Below are 20,358 nucleotides of genomic sequence, written 5' to 3'. Positions count from 1 at the left end.
GGTATATAATTTTACTGTTTATCGTATATTGGTAAAAAAGCTGATTCGAACGATACAACAACAATCATGAAATAAAAAGGGAAAAAAAAAAGGGAAAACTAATTTTAGACCAAAGTACCAGAGTAAACAAGATTTTATCTTTCACCGAAAAGGAAAATAGATTTTATCCGGGATAATAAGTAATCAAGAGGAGGAAAAAAAAGAAGAACTAACTGCCTTCATCTGAAGAAGAGGAGGAGGAGCATCAGAAGCGGCTTTAAAAAGTTACTACCAACTTGCAAGTAGGTATCAGTGATAATCAGAAGCTTCATAGATTAAAGGCATGATAGGAGCATGAAAATCAACAGAGGTCTAAGCCACAAGCTGGAACCTGGAGAAAATAGTGTGGATTGAGAACTACATAAGGTCCAACAGAACAAAACAACATTGAAATAGTATAAAAATTCAAAGTGGGAGAAGAGGTTGCCCTTACCAGAACCCATGGAGAGTACTACCTCTGTAGCTTTTTCTACATCAACTTCCCCGCCTTGAGAAATTTCCATCAGGTCTTTTGGTGGAGCTTGCCCTTCTATCTGGAAACGCGTGTTTGGGATGGTATAGGAAATCAAACGAAACAGTCCAAGATTATGTGTTAAAATCTGCTCGATGATCCAAATCCTTAAAATCTGATTTTGAGGGCAAAAAAAAGGAATCTGGTCTACTCACTTGCAAGCTTCTTCAAGTCTTTGTTATCCCCACAAGTTCATTTAGTTTATCCTTCGTATTGGAAACTGTCGTCCATGAAACAACCTGTGGTCGAGTAACGGAAAAGAATATAAACGGAGATCTTCTCTGCTTGATGCTTTAACAATATCCCGCTCTTCTCTTGTTTGAATCTTGCCAGCATGATAGGAGAGGAGGATGGTATCAGCTACTTGGTTCCCATACTAACGGTAACAAACCCAGAAAACAAATAAATTAGAATGGTATCAACACATATAATGAGCAAAGGATCAATAAAAAAACAGCAACCTCGCTATTGGTTATGAAGCAACAAAACCTTTGCTGTACTGCGAATCCTCGCCCTGCAATTAACATGAGCAGGGGATCATTACACTAACAAATAGAACAAATAAGAATATAGCCACTTTTTCACCACATTCAAATATATCAATGTTATAAGATAAGCAACACTAAACAAGTTTTTGACCATGGAACACAATACAGATACATGTCTCATAAATGGATAGCTAAAGACAGTTCACCATTATGGATGCAAAACCAATCATTTTAGAGTGATAGTTGACCCAGTCCTAAGAATGCAGGAAAAGAGTCTTTATATGGGAAAATATTTTCCCAAGTTCCAAATACAACTAGAACAGTGATTACGATTGAAATATAACTGCATTACTGCCAGACTCGTCAATACAAAAATAGATCTTTAGGACAGTCGGGGGGGCAGAAAATAACACAAATTGAACCAAGGAAACATTATTTGACATCCAGAGAGCATGATGGTGAATATCCTTAAAACCTCTGGAAGGAGGATTACAGGAAACATAAATATATTTAATGTACAAGAAAAAAGTGGCATAGGATGTTTGCCTTAACAATACCTTCATCCCTATATTCGAAACATCACAAGAGAATTTAACCAAAAAAAAAAAAATTGCATAGCAAAACGAACGCACTTTCTTACATCAAGTGGCCAACCTCTGAAGACAAAGCTCATTCTTCATCAAGCAGCCAAGGGAAGAGCATATGAAACCTTTATTTTCCAGATGACGAGCTGAGAATCAAGCATAATAACAGCAGCATCAACCATAAAACTCAAAGTAACAAGATCCAATGTTTTACAATTTCATGCTAGTTCTAAGCTATGTAGATGGAAGCAAACCTTGATCAATGTTGTACATGTAATTATAAGTGATCACATGTAATTATCTCTCTTCTAGGGGTATGATCACGCAGTTCAAAAGCGGTAGTAGCTTTTTTTCTGGCATTAACCGTTTCCAAGCGTATTATAAGTGATCTTATCTGGTGCAATTCCACTTGCTATCATCTCATTTACAAGCTTGTGGGCTTCCTTCATATTGCCCAATTTAGAATACCCATCAATCATAATAGTGTAGGTAATTTTATTGGGTTTTATATTATTTGAAGACATTTCCTGTACGATGCCCTCCACATTATCCATTTGGCCTAACTTACAGTAACCGCCAATCAGAGCAGTATAACAAACAACATTGGGCGATAAGCCATCATCTCTCATTTTTTCAAATATATCTTTTGCTTCATCGATGCGGCCAATGTTGCACAATCCATGTATTAGAGAAGAATATGTGGCACAAGTTGGTGGGATACCCCTACTTTTCATGGCCTCACAAAGTTCAAAGGCTTCTGTTACATTTCCAATTCGACAATAGGCGGCAATAAGTATGTTATAAATAACAGGACTTAGCTCTACTTTCTCATTAACCAACCCATTGAAAAAGTTTACACCATCTTCAATCCTTTCAGCCCTACAATATCCTTCTATAATAGATGCATATGTATAGACATTTGGAACCAAGCCATTTTCTTTACTTTCATGCAAAAGCTTGTTAATTTCATCCATTTTACCAATGTCGCATAAAGCCTTCACAATGTAATTGTAAGTTTGCATATCTGGCAGGATTCTCTGCGTAACCATCTCTTCCTTAAGCTTGAAAGCATACTCAATTCCACCTCCTTTGCAAAAGCCTTGAATGAGTGTGTTGTATGATATCCTATCCAACACCAAACCCTTCTCTAGCATTTTTTTGAGCACTGTGATAACCTCCTGCATATCACCTTGTTCACAAAGTCCATGAAGGAGAGCATTTGAGGTAACAGTATTGGCTGCAAAACTTTTCTCAGCAAGGCTAAACCAAAGTCCGATTGCCTCTGAATGTTTTTGACTCTTACAGAGACCACGGACCAATGAAGTAAGGATGCTATCGCTGGGCTTAATGTTCCTTAACAACAACTCTTTAACAAACCGTAGTGCTGAGTCAGGCCTTGAATTGTTGCATAACCAGTAAATTACATAAGAACATGCATCCTGATTAACAGATGACCCACTAAGGAAAATATTATCTAATGCTTGTTCAGCTTGTTCCATTTGATTACACCTGCAGAAACCTTGTAAAAGAGTATTAGAAGTTACAGAATTGGGTGTTACACCCTTAGATAACATGTCATCCCTGATCCTTAGTGCCTCGCTCATATTTCCCTTCCTGCAGAACCCATCGATCAGTGTATTGTAAACAACTACATTGGGCACAAACCCGCTGTTCAACATTTCTACCAAAATGCAATTTGCTTCGTCAAATTTTTCCAACTTCATCATAGCATTAATAAGCAAGCTATATGTTATGAGACTTGGATCTACTTTACTTCTTACCATCTTTTCTTTAAATTGGAATGCTTCCTTTAATCTTCCACTCTTGCAGAGCCCATCAATCATATTATTGTAGGTGACAACATTTGGCGAAATACCAATCTCCTCCATTTTCAAGAACAAATTAATTGCATCTTCAATCCTCCGTCCCTTGAAAAATGCATTGATTGCAGTAGTAAAAGTGTAAACATCCGGAGAAAAATCTTTGCAAATAACTTCAAACACTTTGTAACTCATATCAAGTTCATTAGCCTTCACTAAGGAGGTTAACAAGAAATTACATGTCTTCCGAGAGGGAAAGATACACTTCCTCGCAAACGCGTAAAAGATATCAATAGCAAAACCCAAACCCAATTTCTTAAATTGGGTACAGGAGATATGAAGCAACAAATCCAATTCACCATGTCTCCGTTCAGTAACTGCATTAAGTTCCAACATAGAAGCAGCTATATCAAGGTGCCTGTTCTCACGGTTTTTAAACAGAGTGGGCAAGTTTCCATCAAGCAAACGGATCAAAAGCAATCTAGCGGGCGGTAAATAATTGGAAGCTAGAAGCAAACGAACCAAAAGGCAATACGACCGAACCGTGAAATGAAAATTAAAAGAATCGGAAGCAAAATGAAAGAAATGAAGAGTCGTTTTGAGGTTCACATTTGAATGAATAGAAAAGAATAGTTGATCAAAATCATGAGGCGACAAATGGTGTATCAATTCTTTACACTTTGAAGAATCTAGAACTCTGCTAGAGAGAATAGAAGGTACCATGTCAAGAAAAGCCTGATTAGAAGACTGTGGTTGCTGTTGGGGCTGTAAGGGCGGCGGCGGCTTAGGAGGAGAAGGAGGGTCAAGGTCATGAAGGTGATGATGGCGTAGCACTGGGGAAGTGACCCAGTTGAAGGGGCGTATGAATGGTAAGAAAATTGGAGAAGGCTTACTGTTTGACAGCCTCTTCAAATCCATCGCACAATGCATGGATTGGGGATCGTGAACAATAGAACAGAGTATTTTACAGAGGAGGAGGAGGAGAAGCCATGATTAGAGAGGTTTTAGAGAGAGGACGAGAAAGAGCCACGCCTGCAAATGAGAGTGAGATCGAGGAAGCTGCAAGATGTGAAGAGGAAGAGATACGTTGATGGCTTATTTCCCTCAGGTTTTGAAGCCGAGCTGTCTGCAGGCGAAAGATGGGAGGGACTGAAGAAGACATGCTCAGGGCGACCGGGGGAGCAATGGGCTTCTTGCGCTGGGGCGGTCTCTCAATGGCCCAATATTGACCCATGATTTCTTTTAAATTGGGCTCTCATAGTTTATTGGGTCAAAAAATATTTATCCTTTATCAACAATAACAGTACGTTTGGGCTTAAAAAATATGGACATCTAAAATAATTTAAGGCTGTTTGGTTTTCTATTTTCAAAGTAGTTTTTTTTTTGTTTGAAAAAAAATTTAAGAAAAACATGATTTTTTTTAGCTGATAAAAAAAAACATGATTGAAAATATGTTTTCGGCTCTATGATTTAAAAAATAAAAAAATTAATTTTTTTAGAAATGAAAATTTCTGAAAAATTTTTTGGATGTTTTGTTATTGTTTGTTCTACAAAATTTGAGAAAAGACGGAAAATATTTCATTTTTCTTCATTACGAACATGCTAATAAAGTAAATTATTCTTTTTATTATTGGTTTCATCATTTTAGATATATTTTTCTAAATAATGATTTTTAAAACCCTATTAAAAAATATGGGTAACATGGAGTCGTCTGAAATACATGGAAAAATCAAAGTATCAACCACAAGTCGAACAAAATTTAAGAACACGAACACGCAGGAAAGGGGTGATTCCGCCTTATATATGCTTGCCAGCTCGTAAATTTTTTTTTTTTTTGGCTCGAGATGAAGCTAAAGCTTAATATAAAATTTTTTAATTTTTATTTTAGTTCTAAATATAAGATTTTAATTCATTTTATCTTTCATATTTATCTATGTTTTTAAGATAATTTTTGTAATAATAATAATTCTAACCAGTACACTTAATTAGTAAGAATATTTTAGTAAAAATAACACATATTTAATCTATTCAAATTAGTCAGCTAGTTCTTATATTAAAGAGTGGAGGTAATAGTATGCTCCTTAATATAAGACTTAACTAACTAGTTTGGGGATTTTATTTTTTTTTTTTTTGGCTTGAAGGGACTTTGAAGAGTTAAATAAACTACTTTAAATATTTATATTCATTATTTTTCTTTAAACTAATCTACCTGGGTTATAAATTAATATACAATCTAATAATGTACATAAATATTTCAATGAGATCATATAACATATGTTATAATTAAGTCATTATTCAGTTTTTTTAATTTTCTCAAATTAATTAACTGTATCTTATATTAAGAACCAGTGCTATTATATATACAGTGGGGGATAGAATCAATGCATGCATGTGGCCTCTCTCTATATGATCTCTTAATTACTTAATTAATTAATTATGAATTAAGAACCCACTATTACAAGAAGCCTGATTAATTCGACAATATTTGGCTGCTTCAATATCGTGCTTCACCAAAGCACATGGTTTTGCTTCAATTCGTCTTTCTTTATTTTGTGTCTGCTTTCATTGTTGTTAATTCAGGGGCTCTGCATTTCTGCCGTGGATCTCACCCACATGCCTTAACTCAGATTAGTCTAATCCCATTCTTTTTCTATTTTTAATATAAAAATTACTTAACCAAGTAAAATAAATTATAAAATAAAATAAAATAGTTATTGTTATTAAAAACATGACCCGATATATCAGTTAATAAATTAGTTTGAAAAAAATTGATAAATATGATTGATGAAAATGAACCAATTTTTTATATTTAAAATCAAATTCAACCTCTAATTATCTTTTATATTAAAAATTGGAGGAAGTATTTATTTAGATATTATATCTAACAATCATGGTTGATAATTACATCATGATTGATTGATCGCTTAATTAATTAATCAAACAACTGCACCCAACATTGGTTTTGGCTATATTCGATTATGTGACGATTACCAGTTTTCAAAAACTGGCGGTGCATATACATGCCGCTGCAAATAATTACAACTATATTGGTATTATTATTATTATTAGCTGTGGCCATTTATTTATATTTATTTTCCTTGGCCCTCTAGGAACTACAGTGACTGATAAAGACATATATGTATATATATATATATTACTACCTCCTATTCTTAATATAAGACCTTATTTGATTTTTATTTTTATCCTTTTTTTTTCAAAATAGTCCTTCTAATAATTGTAGTTCTAACCAATAAACTTAATCAACAAAGATATTTTAGGAAAGACAATACCTATTTATTATAAATAACTGATTTAACTTATTTTCTTAATCTATTTGAATTAGTCAACTAGTTCTTATATTTAGGACCAGACGTAGTATTATATATGATATTGACATGACTCATACACGTACGTTGAAGATGAGACTTAAAAGATGGACAAGATGATATAATTAATTAAAATTCAAGTGGGGAGTAAAGTGTGGTGTGAAAAAATTGTGTGACATAAATATATAATTTAGTTAGGTATATCATAAAATATGTATGCATGCATGGAAGAAATAGCGCTTGAGGCTCTTGTCGCAAGTTGATGTACTAGTAGCTATCTCTGTGCTGGCTTTTGATTTGCAAAATCAGCTGCATGGCTTATTAGTAATGAACAAAAAACCAGACTTTATTGACCGGTTCAAACCAAAAATCGGTGAACCGGACCACTGGTTCATCAACAAAACCGGTGGGAGATCAAACCAGAGTAAACCAAAATAAACCGGTGTAATCCGGCATCAAACCGGGAAAACCTCTGGTTGGATTGAGTTGTTCGGGTCACTTTAAAAAAAATTGCTCAAGAAAAAAACCTGATGCAAAAATGAAAAAATTAACACAAAAAGAAAGACAGGAGAGGAGGAAGACTAAGGCTAAAAGAAGGAGAGCAATACCAGTCAGATCTGAAGGAAGAAGGAATGAAGGCAAGAAAGAGAAAGGAGGACAATGGCTGAGAGGGAGAGATAGGGAGGAGAGGAGCTGGCAATCATTTTTTGAAACCAGAGAGCAGAGCTTGTTATTGGCTTTTTGAAACACAGAAGAAGAGAAAGAAGAAGAAGGAAAAACTACTACCTACGAAAGCCGTAGAAATCTCCACAGAAGGAGAGAGGTGGAAGAAGAAAGAGACAAATGAATTTGAAAAAGAAAGAGACGGAAGAAGGATTCACAAAAAGAGAAGGGGGTGGAAGAAGAAAAGATAACTCAACTTACAAAAAGAAAAGAAAGAGACGAATGAAGAGAGCTGTGTGCCTTGGAAGTTTAAAAGATGAGAGACTTTGCAGACTTGTCATCATAAATGTTTCTCTTATGTGTTTCGTTTTTCAAAGACTTATATTATTATATATAAATACATATTATATAATTACATGATTAATAAAATAAGATGAAAGTCCTGTCAAATTTTGTAACTTCTTTTATTTTTTGAGAGTGATATTATTTATAAATTTTATTTTATTTTAATATTTTAAATAAAATTATATTATTTTAATATGATCGGTTTAACCCCAACCCAACCCTGGTTCAACTAGTAACCCTTAACCTACTATCTTAACCGGTTTAATTCCCGATCCGGTTTTTTTTTCCTTGTTTATTAGCTTTCATGGTATAGTCACTAGCTACTTTTAATCTTCCTTGGATATTTAATATTAGCATAAGATTTTGTTTGTAGAATCAAAACAGTAATTATTAGATAACTGATTTATAGATATTACAAAGATTAGTTAAATCAGTTATTTAGAATAAATGGATGCTAATTTTACTAAAATAATCATTTTAACCATTTGCATGTGCAATTACTCTTTTATAGAAAACCTTTCTTAGTGTGTGCAATTTATAAAGAAAAGTTTAAGAAAAATTTTATAAATTTAAAAAATAAAATGGATTGAAATCTTACATTCATAATTAAAATAAATCTTTGGCAAAAGTGTGTATTTGATTATGTTTTAAGCCTTCTAATCCTAACATTTTTAGGGCCTGTTTGGATTATCACCGTTAACAGTAATTTATTTCAATTGATTTTTACAAACTAAAATTGAGGTGAAAATTGATTAGTGTAATGTGAATTATGTTGTGATAGAATTTAATTAAAAAAGTCAGTTTTTTTAATTAAAACTTGCTATAGTATGTTTCCATTGCTTACAATATATCTAGTTTTTTTATAATCAAGATAAAAAATGATATTGATAAGAAAAAGAGATTACACATATATTACCTACAAAAAAAGGACATAGCAGGGGTTTCCAAGCATAGTTGGTCAAATGCACCTTCTTAATGAAATATTTTACAGCCTGTTTGAACTAATTTATAAATAATTTTTTAATTATGATTTATGAAATATAAAATAAGCATATGAAAAAAATATATTTTAATTTACATAAAATATATTTATATACAATTTTAATGGTGATGCCAACCACAGTACATCAATGCGATATCATTGCATTGTATTTATTTGGCTGCACACACACACATATAATGTTCACCTTTACAGACATACAGTATTATTGCAAAACATGACCTTCAAAAGTTTGAAGTGGCGAATAAAGTCATCAATCCAAACAACCTTTATCATATCCCATCCACTTAACAATTAAATATTAATTGACACAATATTAAATATTACCCGTTCGATTTTTAATATAGGATCTAATTGTTAAATTAACTTAATTCTAAATACAAAACTTATTTTTTATATTTATCAATTTTTTCTAAATTACCCATATAGATATTTCCTCAACCATAATCAAATAAATGACGGAGGGAAGATATTAAGAAAAATGATTATAGTGTTTTAAGAAAAACATGTTATATTTTTTATAATTAACTAACTTATCTAACTTTCTTAATCTAATTTTAGTTAAATAAGTTTTATATTAAAAATCATTAGTTAAATAAGTTTTATATTAAAAATTGTAAGAGAAATAAAAAAGTCAAAATCAATTATGTACAACTAAAAAGTCTTCTTTTAGTGGGAAAAAACATACAATAATAATATATAATTCAGGTGCAAACAGTAAGAAGTACATGTTTGTTTCTTTTTAGTCTAATGGTAAGTCAAATTAGGGGTGCCCGCCAGTGCCTGCCACTATGAGATAGGTGCCAATTATTTATTTAACTGCCTGAATTAGAACGTTGTCGTCGTCATGACGACTTGACGAGGCCCCGCGCTTCGCCCACTCAAATATCACTTTTTTTTTGAAAAAAAAAAATTCCACTCCTGTCGCTGCTGCATAGTCTAACTTCATGCATATTATTATTGAAGCTGCTGGAGTCTTAATCATATATTTTTAATATGCTTAAGATAAGACTTAATTAACTAATTTAAAAAAATTAAGAAAAATAAAAAATAATTTAGTTATGACATATGTTATATAATTTTTTTAAAATATTTGTATGTATTATACTACCTCCGATCCTAATTATAAGAGTCCGTTGACTAACTTGAGGAGATTAGGGAAATAAGTTGAGTTAGTTATTTGTACTAGACAGGTGTTGTTTTTCCTAAAATATTCTTACTAATAAAGTGTATTGGTTAGAACTACAATTATTAGAAGGACTACCTTAGAAAAAATGTATAAATATGAGAAAAAAAGTGAATTGAAGTCTTATATTTAGAACCAAAATAAAAGTTAAACAAGGTCTTATATTAAGGACCGGAGGTAGTATTATATTATATATCAATTTATAAGTCTGATAAATTTGTTTGAAGAAAATGATAAATATAATACTTTAAAGTAATTTATTTAAGGGTTAACGTGCATCTAACAACCTGAAATATTTTTTTGAGGTGTATTTAGTACCATAAAATATTTTGTTGTGCATCAAGTATGCTGAAATATTTTTTTAACTGCGTCCACCATTCTGAAATATATTTTTTTTTGGTGCTGAATGCATCAAAAAATATTTTTAGGTGTTAGACGCATCTAAAAATTACTTTAAGGTACTGATGCCTTAAAAAAAAAAAACTAGTACTTCACGGTATTAGGCACATTCAAAAAAAATACTTCAAAATACTGAATACATCACAAAATATTTTAGGGTGCTCAATGCAACCAAGAAAATATTTCAAGCTGGTTGCACCTTAATCTTTTATTTAATTTTTTTAATAATTTTTAAATTAGTCAACTACATTTTATAATAAGGACTCAAATATTTTTTTTTGTTTAAAATTTGATGCATTATTTTTCCTTAAGATGCAATTCATAATTTTAGATAAAATAAATTTTAAAATAAGTTTGATTTGTTCCAATTTTATCGGATGTCCCCAGAACATTTTTAAAAATATATTTAATAACTCAACTGTTTCTTATTAACCCCGGTGAAATAGATTATACGTGGGATATAGTAACAATTACGCGAGGAAATATTTTTTTTTTAAGACGCCAGTGTTCATCTGCATGACATCTATCCTTGAGGAAAAATATTTTTCATGTTAGTTATTAGTTAATAGAAATAAAATTGATACTGATTTGTATTTCACAACATTGAAAATAAAAAAAACATATTAAAGTGTATTTTTTTACCAGAAACATATTAAAATGTAATTAAAACAACATACCGTTATAAGTAAAGATCAGCGGTAGATATGCTTTGAAAGCTTCGTGGCTTCACATGTCGTCCACATGAACCTTTGATCACAGTTATTGGTGCTGCCCACATTCTTTTTATTTTTATTTTTTCCTTTAGCACTAATTATTAACTATTTATAAAATATTTCAGAAAATAAAAATATTATATTTGTAGGAAGCATTAGGAATTATTTTCCCTCTCTTAGGGGGATTGGGGAAAAAGAATTTAAATAGTTAACATATGTATCATTGCCAAATAACATACCTAAAATGAATATACTTGTTCCTACAAACAAGTATAATTATTGATTATTGATATAAAAATTGAGGATACCGTAGGAAAAAAAATTGACGATAGTGGTTCAGTTAAGGTTTTCTGAGATGCATTTTACACAAATGATTTCCTTAATAAAACATTACTACCTCTAATGTTAATTATAAGGACCTCCTTTATAATCTATAAATGAAGTATCATAATTAGGACCAGAGATAGTATTATGGAGTCCAATTTTAAGTCACAATGACTAAATTAAATACTACCTCTCGTCCTTAACATAAAACTAATTGACTAATTTGAATAGATTAAAAAAAAAGATTAAGTTAGTTATTTGTAATATATACTCTTTTAGTCCTTAATATAATACCTATGTAATTAATTTGATTAAATTAAAGAAGTTAGGTAAGTTAGTTTATTATAAGAAAAGTGACATATTTTTCCTAAAACATTATAACCATATTTTTTAATACCATTTCTCCCTCTTCTACTTGATTATGGTTGAAGGAGTATTCATAGGGATAATTTAGAGAAAATTGATAAATATGAGAAATGAGTCTTATATTTAGGACCAAAACTAACTTAAGAATTGAGTCCTATATTAAGACCAGAGGAGTAAATTGTGTATTTTCTAAAATATCCTTGTTAATCAAATGTATTGGCTAGAACTACAATTATCAGAAGGACTATCTTGAGAAAAAATGAATAAATATGATAGAAAAAATGGATTGGAGTTTTATATTTAAAACCAAAGTAAAAGTCAAATGAGCTTTTATATTAAGGATCGGAAATAGTACTACCTCCGGTCCTTAATATAAGACCCTGTTTGACTTTTATTTTGATCTTAAATATAAGACCCCAATCCATTTTGTTTCTTATATTTATACATTTTTTCTAAAGTAGTCCTTCTAATAATAAGAGTTCTAGTCAATATACTTGATTAATAAAGATATTTTAGAAAAGACAACACCTATTTAGGACAAATAACTAACTCAACTTACTTCTTTAATCTCCTAAAATTAGTTAACTGGCTCTTATAATTAGGACTGGAGGTAGTATAATAACATGATAATTACGTTGATTATATTAACTTTATGTACACCGGAAAAAATGTTTACTTTTAATTTTTTTCTTTAAAGTATTATTTGTCCTCCTCTTCTTTCCTCAAGCATAGTTGCTAAAAGATTAACGTGAACAATCTTTTAATTACAACAATATTTTCATTAGTTTTATCACTAACAATATTAATAATTTCTTGGCAAAAAAATCAATAATTTCGTCTTCGTCACTTAATATTTGAAAAAAAGTACTCGTAAAAAAATATTTTTTAAGTGTTTGAGATTCTCAATCTCATCTATATTAATTTCACAGTCTTATAATTTATCAATCACATTGTCCCATTCAAATCCCTCTATGCTTCAATAAGTTTTATATAATATATATATATATATGTATAAAATGGGTGACCAACAAAGATTCAAATTATCACTGGAATATATGTCCAGGTTTAGCATTTGACAATATTTTAAACATGATTACATTCTAATATAAAGATAACTGTGCCTAGAAAAAAAGATTCTCTTTATAAACAATATCAGTTGTTTATTAGTTATACGCACACAAAGAAATATAATACCTTCATACATTTATTCATTGAACCTGATGCAATTATTATTTTTTATTTATTGGAGAAACCCTTAATTGTGTAAACTCGGGATCACAGTCTCTGTTACTATCTCCAGTTCTTAATATAAATTTTATTTGATTTTTATTTTGATCATAAATATAAAACTTCAATCCACTTTGTCTCTCATATTTATCTATTTTTTAAGATAGTCCTTCTAATAATGATAGTTCTAGTCAATAAATTTGATTGGTAAAGATATTTTGGAAAATACAATAAATTTATTACAAATACTAATTTAATTTTTTTTAATCAATTCAATTTAATCAACTAACTTTTATATTTAGGAGCGGTGCAGTATTTTTTTTTAATTTATTTTGCATTGGATTCTTTTTTTTTTTTTTTTTTATAGAGGAGATCATTGCTTGGATCTGTATCTGCGCCAAATTAAATTCTAAGCCAATAGAAAATTTTTTTTATTTGAATTCTCTTAGCTTTTTTTTTTTTCAAAAAAAATTGCTCAGATAAGTGAATGTTACTGCAATTGCATGAAATAGACATCTTTGAATAGTTTTGTAGTCTTAGTGATATAAAAGCTCTCATATGAATAAACAGTTCAGGTTTGATTCATTTATAATCTCAGCATGTTAGTGGTTGCTCTTCTAATTAAAAAAAAAAAAAAACTATCTCCAGTCCTAAATATAAAATAGTTGACTGATTTGAGTAGATTAAGAAAATAAGTTAAGTTAGCTATTTATAATAAATAGGCGTTATCTTTCTTAAAATATCATTGCTAATTAATTAGCTAGAATTACCATTATTAAAATGATTATATTGAAAAAAATGAATAAATATGAGAGATAAAATGGATTGAGGTTTTATATTTAGGACCAAAATAAAAGTCAAATGAGATTTTATATTAAGGATTAGAGATTTGAGTATGATTAAAGAAGTGAGGAGTCATTTACTGGTAAAACTCTCAATTTATTTATTTTTTCACGTTTACTTGGCCACAAATAGTCTTAAAAGAAAAAGCAAACTGTATTTGATGTTGCTATGATATTAGGTTTTTGTTCCTTTTTTTTTTGGGGGCAAAGTTTTGCGTAAAAATATGCGAATAATAGTAATAATTAAAAATTACTATGAATTGACCATGGAGAGTAATATGCAAATTTTACATGTTTTGACTTTTGGCTAAAGATTCGTATGGATGATTTTTCTTTTGACAATCAACACCGCCCAAATAATCGTTAAGATAAGAGCACAACAATAAATTAAAAAAATTGAAAATAAAAAGAAAAAAAGAAAGAAAGAAGAATTGAATTGGTTAATTAGATGGAGACACCCCATTTCTGATGACTGATGCAAGCCATACGTAGAGGAAGGAAGGAAGGAAACAAATGAACTAGAGCTATGAAACAGAATCGGCAGTTTTTTTTTTAAAAAAAAATAAAAAAAGATTCGAGAGGGAGACGGTGAAATGTGAAGGCAGCTGAAACTGAAAGTGGGACACACTCGGAGGTGAGAGGTGGAAAGAGACGCCATCGTAGATTTGTAGTTTCCTTCCATAATCCTTTATAAATGAGGCCACGTAGAGACGCTGATCGACGCAGATTCACCTCTTCGTCGTCCTCCTCCTCCTCCTCCTCGCCGCCGTATCCGCCGCGAGCGGTCCGATTCCGTCGCCTGTTTTTGAAACTCTGTCTGGCCATGGCCGGTCAATCTCGCAAGTGGATGTTGTTAGTGGCCACCATATGGATTCAGGCCTTCACCGGCACCAATTTCAATTTCGCGGCATACTCCTCCTTGCTGAAATCCTCCCTCAATATCTCCCAGGTCCAGCTCAACTACCTCGCCACCGCCAGCGACATGGGCAAGGTCTTCGGCTGGTCCTCCGGTCTCGCCCTCTTGCATTTCCCGCTCTCCGTAGTCATGTTCATGGCCGCCTTCATGGGCTTCTTCGGTTATGGCCTCCAATGGCTTCTCCTTCGCAATCTCATTACCCTGCCGTATTCTCTGGTACTTATATCTATCCTCTTAATTAATCTTCTCAACCTTTCTATTTTTGTGCTCTTAAATCTTTCTTCTTCGTAACTTTGGCTGCACAAAGAAGTTCTAGGAAACTTGATTCGTAAATCACAATCATGATTATTTATGTTTACAAGAAGGTGCTTTCTGCGTCTCAGTTTCTTACTGATTAATTTCAACTTCATTGGGTAATTTAAAGTACGTGAGTTTTCAAGAAATTTTAAGCCACCCTGGCACCTGGTCGGTTGCTTCTTCCATTTCTGCCTGAACAAAAGCGAAAACTGTTTCAGATTACTTGGTATTGATTCTATATTGCTATCTGGATTGTTGAGGAGAATAATAAATGACAGAGCTATATTGGTTATGGTCTTCGATGGTGGCGAGCCATAAGCGCAGCGAAAGGTAGACCCCATAAGCTGCGCTTCTACGGTTGACGCCTGATCAGGCAAATGCCCCCGATTTTGCTGCTCTCTTTTTGACCCATAAAAAATAAATATTATTCTTTTAGTAATATATATTTTTTGGTGATAGTAATAATATTTTTAATTATAAGATCTCGTTTACTTATTATAAATGAGGTTTTGTAATTGTAATTAGGATGGGGTAGTATATTACTATATTATTGTTGTGTTGACTTCTTCAAATCGTAAATCAGTAATGGAGAACAGGACCAAACATGGATGATGCAGTTTTCCAGGTACACTACTCATTTTCGAACTGTATTTAGTGGTGTTCTTAAAAAAAATTATTATTTTTCTAAACAGAAGAGATAAATCTTGAGTGGTGGCCCCAGCTCCCATGGAATTTAGCCCAGTTTTAGGATATTTCTTACGTATAATTTTGGACTCAATTGTAGCACACTACGTCTTTGTTTTACGACCCTCGATCATTTCTTGACTTTTTCTGTTTAAAAATCCACGGTCCTCACTGTTTTAGCGGTCCGACGTAAGGGGAAAAAAGGGTTGAAATGAATAAAACTAGGCAGTGAGTTAATTAATTTGTTTTATAAGCGAGTTAATCAATTAAACGTACAGAAGATTTTTTTTTTTTAATTAAAGGGGTAGTAATAACGGCACGAGATTATAAGTGAGATTTGCCGCCAAGCTACAAAGCTAAAGCAAGACTTCAAACTCACTTCCAGCTTATTAACTTGTAAAGTTTAAAATACTTGATTCGATGGCAAAAACAAAACTTGATTCAATTTGATGATATAATATACTTTTTTTGCCAACTATATAATATATATATATATATATATATATATAAAGTATCCCCTTTTATATTATGCAGCAGAATTTCATATAGATGCGTAACGGACACATGAGATTTTGTTTGTAAGGTGATAATTATCTCGATTTCGTCCTTTATTATCTGTGTTCTGTGGTATTGTTTTAACAGGAAATGCTTTCGTATTCTAATTTTGGGGTCCCAGTAAAAATAGATTCGCCGCGAGTCTTCTTTCAAACTATGTTCGCTACAACGCACAATATCTGTCACTTTCTCTGTTTGTCACAAACTCACAATTGAAATGATATTTCTGTTTTAAACTGATACTTTTTATTTTTATTTTTTGGTGGGTGATACTTTTTAAATTTACGAGTGAAAATACGATTGCAACCCCGCCGTTAGAGCCATTGATGGATGATACCAAGTATGGGGGTCTTAATAGACTCGGATCCCTATATTTTTTACATTATTAAGCTGAAAGATACATTTTCAGAAATATATAAATAAATTTCTCCAAAGGGCATGTTCTGCTGCTTTGGGAGATCCAGTTGAAAACACCGAAGAAAATTAATCTGGTGCATTTGGAATCTGTCTCCTATATGAGAGCTTCAATTGCATGTGATGGTTGATTATGCTCTATCCACCATACTATGATCTGTGTTTTGGTGCCTAGCATGTGATCAGCTGATGTATTGTACTTTGCATCTTTCAGTTTGCTGTCAATACCCTTCTACCTATACTGAAAAGCTCTTCCGTCTGATGATTAATTAGCTACATTTCTTTTAAGTGGTTGCGATAAAATAATTCTCAAATTGGATTCACAGGAAAGAACCCATAATTGAAGGAATTTGTCCTTATTCCTCTGTGGTTTAAAAGTGTTTTTTATTAGATGGTGATTAGATCTGTAACTAGCGGCTAATTATCTCTCAATAATTAACTCCCATTGAATTGTAATATGTACGAGAAAACTTTATCATAGCCGTTCATCAGATTAACAAACTTTCAATTTGCATATGGCAGGTGTTTCTTCTGTGTTTGTTATCCGGCTGTAGCATCTGCTGGTTCAACACAGTATGCTTTGTTCTCTGCATTAGGAATTTCCCAGCGAATCGATCACTTGCATTATCACTCACCGTGAGTTTCAATGGAGTTAGTGCAGCACTCTACACGCTTGCTGCAAATTCCATAAATCCCTCGTCCAGTGAATTGTATCTGCTCTTGAATGCCCTTGTTCCTCTTATCACATCCTTTGTGGCATTAATCCCAATTCTTCGCCAGCCAGCTTTAGACAATCTTCCTCCGGATGCAGTTCACCGGGACTCATTGATCTTTCTGATATTGAACTTCTTAGCAATTTTCACTGGCCTCTATCTTCTTCTCTTTGGCTCATCTGTCTCTGATGCAACTATCGCACGTCGCTACTTCGCAGGAGCTATATTTCTCCTCGTCTTCCCATTATGTATTCCCGGTACTGTCTATGCTCGAGACTGGTTCCGCCATGCCATCCATTCTAGGTTTCGGATGGAAGGCTCAGGCTTCATACTTGTTCATGTTGATGATCTTGAGCTTCACAAAGAACTCCTACCAGTCCAATAGCATTCATAGTCTCAACAATGATGACTCTGAAAGTCTGTTGTGCGATAATGGATCCATGCATGGAAGTCTTACTGCAAAAGATAGTGATGGGTGTTGTGAGAGGATGATTGACAGGGATCAGTTGACAGTGCTAGGTGAAGAGCACCCAGCTTCAGTGGTTGTACGTAGGTTGGACTTTTGGCTTTATTATTGCATACTTCTGTGGAGGAACCATTGGTCTTGTCTACAGCAATAATATGGGACAGATTGCCCAATCTTTGGGCCTGACTTCAGATATATCTACCCTTGTCACTCTTTATTCATCATTCTCCTTCTTTGGCCGCTTGCTTTCAGCTGGACCAGACTATAGTCGTAGGTAAGGATTCTTATCAATCTATGATAATTTCTTTTTTAATGTGTCTTGACTTCAAGCAAGTCTTTAGCAATTCTAACTACTGGTATTTTCTTTGCATTGCAGTAAATTTTACTTTGCAAGGACAGGGTGGCTAACTATTGGGCTTATACCAACCCCGTTGCGTTTTTCTTGCTTGCCGCATCAGACAGTGCTGTAGCACTTAAAACAGGAACAGCACTGATTGGGTTGAGTTCTGGGTTCATTTTTGCAGCAGCCGTGTCAGTTACTTCTGAGCTATTTGGGCCGAATAGTGTGAGCGTCAACCACAATATCCTCATAACAAATATCCCAATTGGATCTCTTCTCTATGGTTTCCTTGCCGCAGTTGTTTATGATGCCAATGCACATCATCCAACAAACTCAACAGTATCTGACATAGCAGTGTGCATGGGAAGGCAGTGTTATTTCTGGACATTTGTGTGGTGGGCATGTATATCTATCATCGGACTAGCTTCTAGTGTGTTACTATTCATGAGAACCAAGCATGCATATGATACTTTTGAAAACAAACGTATCTCAACACAACCAATTGTGTTTTAAGTTTGTGGTTCTGAATTAAGATACATAAAGATCATGAGGTGATTTACTTTGGCTTCATTTGGACATATGCAGAAGCTAGGAGTTGTACAGGGTTTTCTTGATTTTAGATATGTATACAAAGCCAAAGAGGCAGAGATAAATCAGGGTTGAGTGTAGAGGAGATTTAGATTCAGTAGCAAAAAGGAGCAGGATTACAGATTAGATGCATGAGGATTGAGGAAATATTCATTAATTTCTAGTGACATCTGGAGCTTCACGAAGGTTAATCCTTTTTGTAGGCGTGATTTGGACTTTCCGACTGAGTTTTGTAGATTATTTCTCTTTGGACATGGTTTTATCTGTGCTCTTATAATTCAGCTGGGGGAGGCAAAAGCAAGGGCTCCGAGTGCTCAACAGCTCAAGGCTCTTGGGCGGGGCTGCTCTGCCCGGGTGACTTCTGATCAGTTCTGTACTTTACGATGCCTGTCATTTGAAATGTAGCGGTAGTTGCCAAACCTTTCCCTTTGTTTCTTTTTCTCTCAGGAAAGAAAATTTATCATTGATAATTATTTATTTTATTTTTAATATGATAACCCTTAGCATTTTTGGGAGATACAATAGACAAATTCCGTATGACTAGTAATATTAAATGACAGTCCAACACTTCTTTTGTTGTCATTTCTCAATTCTGTTAGTAACAATTCATCGGTCATCATTGCTCTGCTAGTCTGGACACAGACTCACCGATGAAACATTAGCAGAATGTGAATGATTTGTGAGCTCTGAATTTGATCACATTCGTTGGGTCCATGTCCTGTGGCGTGGTTTTTATTTAGTCATCATCAATTGGTACGGTTTAAGCAAGAAATACGCTCACAGCAGCATACTCTCCATGTAATATAGATGTACGCACAAATCTGCCCTCTCCTATGATCACGCTTACAATCTTCTGGATGTGATATATAAATTTTATTGATTGGATTAACATATGGAATCGATATAACAATTGTGGTATTCAATCATGAAGAAAATCGAAAGAAAAAGAAGAAAGAATGGAGAAGTATCTATAACCTAAGCCTTCTTCACGGATAGGCGCAAAATGCATCATCTTTTATACATAGGAACAGCCTCTCGTATGCCAATGCCATCTTTGTCGCCGTGAACATGGAAGTTGCATATTCACGACATGCCTTTCCCCTTCTTGCTAGCCTCTCTGGACCTTCCTTCACCACAGCTTCAAGTGACTCCAACAATGAGTCCACATTTGGAGAGAACATAAAGCCAAACTCATCATTAACAACCACACTACCTTTGATGCTTGGAAATCTTGATGCCAAAAGGGGCTTCCCGCTCATCATTGCCTCCATTAGAGTAAGATCAAGTCCTTGTGGCCTAAGCGTGGGATTCAAAAAAATGTCTACAGCATATAGAACGCCCTTAACATGGACGGGCTCATAGATCCTAGAACAAGAACTTGGCCTCCTAAATCCTTGTACCGATTCTCCCATGGTCCTGAACCAGCAACAATCAAGTACACATTGGGTGCTGGGTTATTAGCTTGGAGTATGCTTCATGAAGCAGAGGATGTCCTTTGTCCTTCACCAATCTTCCAGCCACACCAAGTACTAAACCTGCATTACTAGGAATG

General features: G+C 33.2%; 2 protein-coding genes and 1 pseudogene across 5 annotated transcripts; 1 reads left to right on the top strand and 2 right to left on the bottom strand.

The window, feature by feature from the left end:
- Window positions 1-288: 288 nt before the first annotated feature.
- Window positions 289-4,482, bottom strand: LOC114714950 (pentatricopeptide repeat-containing protein At4g19440, chloroplastic-like). 4 transcript variants are annotated; one of them, XM_028899755.1, is made up of 6 exons: window positions 1,877-4,482; window positions 1,671-1,768; window positions 1,012-1,064; window positions 706-926; window positions 473-572; window positions 289-370 (listed from the first exon to the last, which is right to left on the bottom strand). In XM_028899755.1, the coding sequence occupies exon 1, from the start codon at window positions 4,370-4,372 to the stop codon at window positions 1,982-1,984; it is 2,391 nt and encodes a 796-aa protein (XP_028755588.1). In that variant the 5' UTR covers window positions 4,373-4,482; the 3' UTR covers window positions 289-370; window positions 473-572; window positions 706-926; window positions 1,012-1,064; window positions 1,671-1,768; window positions 1,877-1,981. The 4 variants fall into 4 exon arrangements, with proteins under 4 accessions (XP_028755588.1, XP_028755591.1, XP_028755580.1 ...); XM_028899758.1 differs by having other exon boundaries at window positions 1,679-1,768; XM_028899747.1 differs by having other exon boundaries at window positions 706-1,064.
- Window positions 4,483-14,444: 9,962 nt separating this feature from the next.
- Window positions 14,445-19,267, top strand: LOC114714973 (protein NUCLEAR FUSION DEFECTIVE 4-like; annotated as a pseudogene).
- A 388-nt stretch (window positions 19,268-19,655) lies between these two features.
- Window positions 19,656-20,351, bottom strand: LOC114714943 (exopolysaccharide phosphotransferase SCO2592-like; the record flags this gene model as incomplete). The annotated part of the gene is given in 3 exon segments (XM_028899736.1): window positions 19,656-20,136; window positions 20,139-20,252; window positions 20,255-20,351. Coding segments are annotated over 3 exon segments (555 nt in total), but the record flags the coding sequence as incomplete, so codon positions are not given.
- Window positions 20,352-20,358: the final 7 nt, after the last annotated feature.

Source organism: Neltuma alba, unplaced genomic scaffold (genome assembly GCF_004799145.2).
Source record: "Neltuma alba isolate B1F8T4 unplaced genomic scaffold, ASM479914v2 tig00001970_pilon, whole genome shotgun sequence".
NCBI classification, from domain to species: Eukaryota; Viridiplantae; Streptophyta; class Magnoliopsida; order Fabales; family Fabaceae; genus Neltuma; species Neltuma alba.
The sequence above is the reverse complement of the archived record's forward strand: the minus strand, read 5'-3'. Positions and strand labels throughout refer to the sequence as shown.